The 5,291-nt window shown below is 29.8% G+C and overlaps 1 protein-coding gene across 1 annotated transcript in view; it reads right to left on the bottom strand.

Annotated features, from left to right (window-relative positions):
• Window positions 1–1,241: 1,241 nt before the first annotated feature.
• Window positions 1,242–5,291, bottom strand: part of LOC106792474 (limulus clotting factor C-like) — a 6,665-nt gene continuing 2,615 nt past the window's right edge. Inside the window, exons 2-7 of the mRNA XM_014758908.1 lie at window positions 4,115–4,378; window positions 3,815–4,036; window positions 2,557–2,867; window positions 2,119–2,434; window positions 1,496–2,038; window positions 1,242–1,396 (exon numbers count right to left, since the gene is read on the bottom strand). Of these exons, the coding sequence (XP_014614394.1) occupies window positions 1,386–1,396; window positions 1,496–2,038; window positions 2,119–2,434; window positions 2,557–2,867; window positions 3,815–4,036; window positions 4,115–4,378 (1,667 nt within the window). The 3' untranslated portion in view covers window positions 1,242–1,385. The remainder of the gene's footprint in view (window positions 1,397–1,495; window positions 2,039–2,118; window positions 2,435–2,556; window positions 2,868–3,814; window positions 4,037–4,114; window positions 4,379–5,291) is intronic.

Raw genomic sequence — 5,291 nt, 5'->3', positions numbered from 1 at the left:
CCCTTCTTCTTCCTCACGAATAAATAAATAAATTAAATTATACTTATTATTTATATATATATAATAGCAGACCCAGCCACGCGTTGCTGTGGCTAAGTAATACGTTAATTCATATTATAGTAAACTATTCAATACAATGAAATTATTATTTTCGAATAAATACGATAATGTTATAGCCGGTATAAAAATGTTGAATTTTAGATTTTATTATTCTTACATTCAAGTTTGTAACAAATAAGTAAGTTACAAAGTTGTTAGTTGATAACATGTAAYATTTAATTTTATAAATAAAGTAAGTAATGAAAAGCTGTCGGGTTAGGGATTTTGTTAATTTTAATTTAATTCAGCACTAATTGGTGCACAATATTCTTGGTTAACCTGTCTCTAGCTAACACAAATAGAATCGATGGTTAACACGTCAGCAGGCAACATATAGTTGCCTTTAAATCTCAAGTTGGATCAAGCTGCATACAGTGTGCAAAATTTGATTAAAATCGGTTTGGTAGTTTAGGAGTTCATCGTGGACATCCAATGTGACACGAGATTTATATATATAAAGAAGAAATATATATAAACCTTTTTCAATTGTATTTTAAATATCTTTATTTTATTTTATCATTTTATCGTCTTATTGACAAATTTTGAGTAAGTATTATATTGGCAACACGAGAGAGATAGTTGGAGTTATTTTTGATGTTAACGCATTTTATTAAAGTCATTTTTTTTAAGTTATTTTTGTGGTTATTGTGAGATTATATTCGTTTTGGTACGCAAAAAAAGTATAACTTCTTACGTGCGTACATAAGCACACACACCAGTTTTTTTTTCTTTTCGTTCATTTTATTGTACGTAAGAAATGACGCGAGAAATGTCCTCTGAGAAAGTTTTTTTCTAAAATGTTGTATATATGACTTTYCCAACGTTTCGAATGTGTGCAACAGTAATAATATACCTAATAAATAGAGTTTGAGATTACAACGTTTTGATTTTAGCATTTTTTTCATCCTAATTATTTTGTAAATCTAATGAAATATTCGAGCYACAAAAAAACTGGAAAGAACCATTGTAACGTTATCAACTATAAAAAAAGCTTGGACCTATAAGAAGTTGTTAAAAAAGATCCTAAAAAGTCCACTAAGAATTTCCCTCTAACATAATAATAAATTTTAAAAACATAAAATGAAAAAACAAGGGAGGATGTTATAAAATTTAATTTTATTKTAGAAATTTAAAGAAACTCGTTTAAAAATAAGAATTGACTTCAAGTCAATTTATTTATTATCAAAATTTGCTATCACAAATAATGTTGTACTTATTTTATATTAAGAAGTGCAGTCGTCGTTAAATTTCCAATCAGCAAATCTCATTTAGGAAGCCAGAAGTAATTAAACTTTCGCTGAAAAAAAATAATTCAAAGAATTACAGAAAAGATAATATAGAAATAGCATTATTGAAATACTCATTGTAATAWTAAAACTTAAAATGCACATCTTACCAATACAAACAGGAATTTTTATCCATTCTCCTTCTGGACTACATAATACATCACTGGTACCGCTTAATTCGTATCCCTGATTACAGGTGTAAATYAAATGAGAACCGCTAACTAATTCTAAACCTTCCTTCACAGAACAGTTTTCTTGTGTTTGGCAATACGATTTRTGCAATAGACGATAACCGTTCGTAGGATCGGGAGGCGCCATACAAACAGTTGTATTTCGAATCGATGGGGAAGATGTTATAGAGCTTGTAGAAGTTGGAAATAATTCATCAGGACTAGTAGTAGTCGCATTTGCTATAGTTGAGTTACGACATGAAGAAAGTGGTTCAGATGATTCTAATCGAGAAATAATATCTTCGATCCAGTTTATATGAATTGATATACGCGTGTGAAGAGAATACGAATTACTATCACAAATTGTTGTACCACCCGTTAATGTTTTACCAAGAGAGAGACTAACTATTCCTCTTAAAAACCATACATTTCCAGTTCTAAACACCAATCCTCCTCCGCTGTCACCATCGCAAACAGATGTTCCTGAAATGCAGATAATAAATGGTGGGTATAATATTAAAAATATTTTCATTTTCGCATATTGATCTTGATTCGTTACCAACCATTCGTATAGCTAGCACAAAATTTATCCATCGTTATAAGATTTTCAGATTCAATATAATTTTTAGAAGATATACATTGATTAAGAGAAACGTAGGGCAACGATACAGATTGCAGAACAAAACTGGACGCTCCTACATGGGTTCTTCCGAATCCTGAAGCTACCCCTAATCCAGACTCAATGAAATCACCATTTAAACACGGCGGTAATAAGAAACGTGAAAATTCAAATGGTCTTTCGATTTCCAAGATAGCTATATCATTAGCATAATTTCCTTCGAAGCCTTTATAATTACAAGGAACATAAATGCCTTTCACCTTAAAAAAAAGAAAAATATTAACTTTATTATGATTACAGTATAACGAGCGTACACGATATTTTTTTGTTAAGTATTTGATTTCATTTGAACGAAAATTTTGTTCTTAAGTATTTTTCATACTCTGGCCTTTTKAACGTATTGCCTATCGTGCAATGAAGAATCATAGTCACGATAAATATTTCCAGTTGCTATATAATATTTATTTGGGTTCTCTATCCTTCGATACGTTTCGTCGTAGATGCAATGCGCTGCGGTAAGAAGAAATTTTTCTTTTATTATTGTTGCTCCGCAAACAAAATGTTTCAATCCGTTTGGAGTGTTTTCTTCGTATAAAGTAGCGTGCCATGGAATTTGAGAGAGTGTAGATAAATAGCCGTTTACTGTTCCGTTGATAATAAAGGGTATTTTTATTGGAAGAACAACCCCGCATTCTAAAACATGTAAGGAAATGAAACATTAAAATATATAATTGTAATTAATGTTATTAAACTATTATATTTAGAAATTCATTTTATTATTACATAGAATTATTCAATTATTATATAGAGAAGCCATCACTTTTCAATAATATTCTAGTATATATTACAAAGTATTATATTTAACAAAAGATGACTCACAATTGTAAACCAAAAAAAAAAATTGTAAACAATTGTACACACAATTAATAAGCTCAAATATTATCAAATTTTTTAATTAAGAAGATTTTAATTTTAATTTCTGTATAAATGATATGAGAAACTAGCGTTAGTAAGCTGTTCCACTTTTTAAAGCATGAAGCTATGAATAATGAACTTAAATAGTTAAAAAATACATTAATTGATAGTGTTGATCGTGTAAAAATATAATCAATAAAAAAAATGTGTCTCATATATGATTCATGAAAATATTGTAATTTTTTGTTACTATTAGTTAATTTGATAATTTTTCATTTTATAAATAAAATAATTTAAACCATATTAACGTTGTATTAAATATAGCATAAATAAATAATCGTTTACACTACTTCATTGAAATCTGCTTCACATTGTACTAGAGCCTTTGTGATTATAATTATAGGCAATATTTGTATGTTTACTATCTTAAATTAAATTAAATATATATTTTCTAGCATGCTAAATTCTAATTATGTGTCTATAAAACAGTTTTCTTTAATATACTATGACAATATAAAAGAATAAGCCCATAGACGTCTTGGTTCTTCAAGTTGTATCAAAGCTTTAAATATGTTAAATCCCCTAACATTGATATTAGGATATTTCAAATTACGAGTATCTGTACGTATTATAATTATGTTAATAAAGAAAGATGATTATTTTTAGCAAGCAAATAAAAATAATGATTCTGTCATCCCTAACATAAACAATAATAACCGTCGTACTTGGAGAACATCGTATTGGTTGGGGTTCCCAATGACCTGTACTGTTACATGTAACTTGATTTTTTTGTTTYGATTGAACTTTTCCAACTTCCTGATAATTGTCGGAACAACTCAGTTCTGCTATGGTTCCAGGCAAAACAGGAGATTCACAAGATACCCACTGACCGTTAAAAGTACATTGAGTGTTAGTGGATGCTGAAGCCAATGATTGGCAACGTATTTYTAAAATAATATAAGAATCATTAAGAAAATGATAGATTAATAAAGAATTGTCGCTATAACAAAAGTTTGTAATCTTACCTGTACAAACTGGAATATCTGTCCAATTTCCTTTATTATTACAAAATACATGATCGAATCTGTTTAGCCGATATCCAGAATTACAGGTATAAATTAAATRAGCCCCAAGTGGTAATTTTGTACCCTCTTGTACGTCACAATTGCTTTGTTGTGATTGGCATTGCCACTTATATAATTGCCGAAGACCATTTGCTGGCTGGGGAGGTACCGTACAATTATTTTCTTGTACTGTCACACTTGAATCGGGTATGTACACTAACAAATCTGTGAAATAAAAGCAATTGTTTAACTATTTGATCATATAGTCAAGTAAATTTTTTACAAGAATCATTCAGACTTATAAATAAAAGTATTTAAAAAAATACATGCGCGCAGTCCACACGAGGTGGAAATCTTTAGAAAACTAAACTTTCAGAGAATAAGACGAATATTTACAGTTTATTCTACATATACTACATTACACACATTCTACAGACTCCAAGTTTTCAATTTCAACAAATGACACGAGTGGCTTATGGTAACTAAAATATAAAATAAATGCTTTGGTTTGGATTTGATTAATATATCTTTGAAATACTGCGTCAATTACTTATTCCGATTATGGTTTTGATTCAGTTTGACTGCTGCACGTTTTTAATTTTAATTTGGTGTTTAGGAACTCAATCAAAGGGAGCACTGTATCCGATGCTAAATTCACATTGAAATCCTTACTTAAAATCATTGGAATTTTAAAGGAATCTTTTTTAAGAATCCGCGATGATACTTCTTGCGTGTAATATATTAAAATCTCGTGGATGTAATGTTTGCTCTCTTTTCCGGTGGCAAGTATTTGGCATGGAGGCGCTCGTCCCACACCTGTATAATCGCGCGAGAGTGCATATTATCAGGATATTCCCCACTAGATAAGTAACGAAGTGTACGAGGACGCTCTACACTTTTACCACCACGTGTTCGATGAGACAATTATTATATCTTTATTATCCAATAAACAATAAGTAAGCCACTTGCGTCGTCCGTGATTGACCATCATTAACGTATACACAAATATTAAGCAGGCTTTTTATGCAGCAAGTCTTTTCCCTAACGAACCAATAAAGTATTACACTTTCTATTGTCTCAACCAAGTGTTTTCATTTATTTTAATTTAACCTTTTATCTTCCTCACACTTAGCTAAAC

This window comes from Polistes canadensis, unplaced genomic scaffold (assembly GCF_001313835.1).
Source record: "Polistes canadensis isolate GaletaPanama2010 unplaced genomic scaffold, ASM131383v1 scaffold_444, whole genome shotgun sequence".
NCBI lineage: Eukaryota > Metazoa > Arthropoda > Insecta > Hymenoptera > Vespidae > Polistes > Polistes canadensis.
The sequence above is the reverse complement of the archived record's forward strand: the minus strand, read 5'-3'. Positions and strand labels throughout refer to the sequence as shown.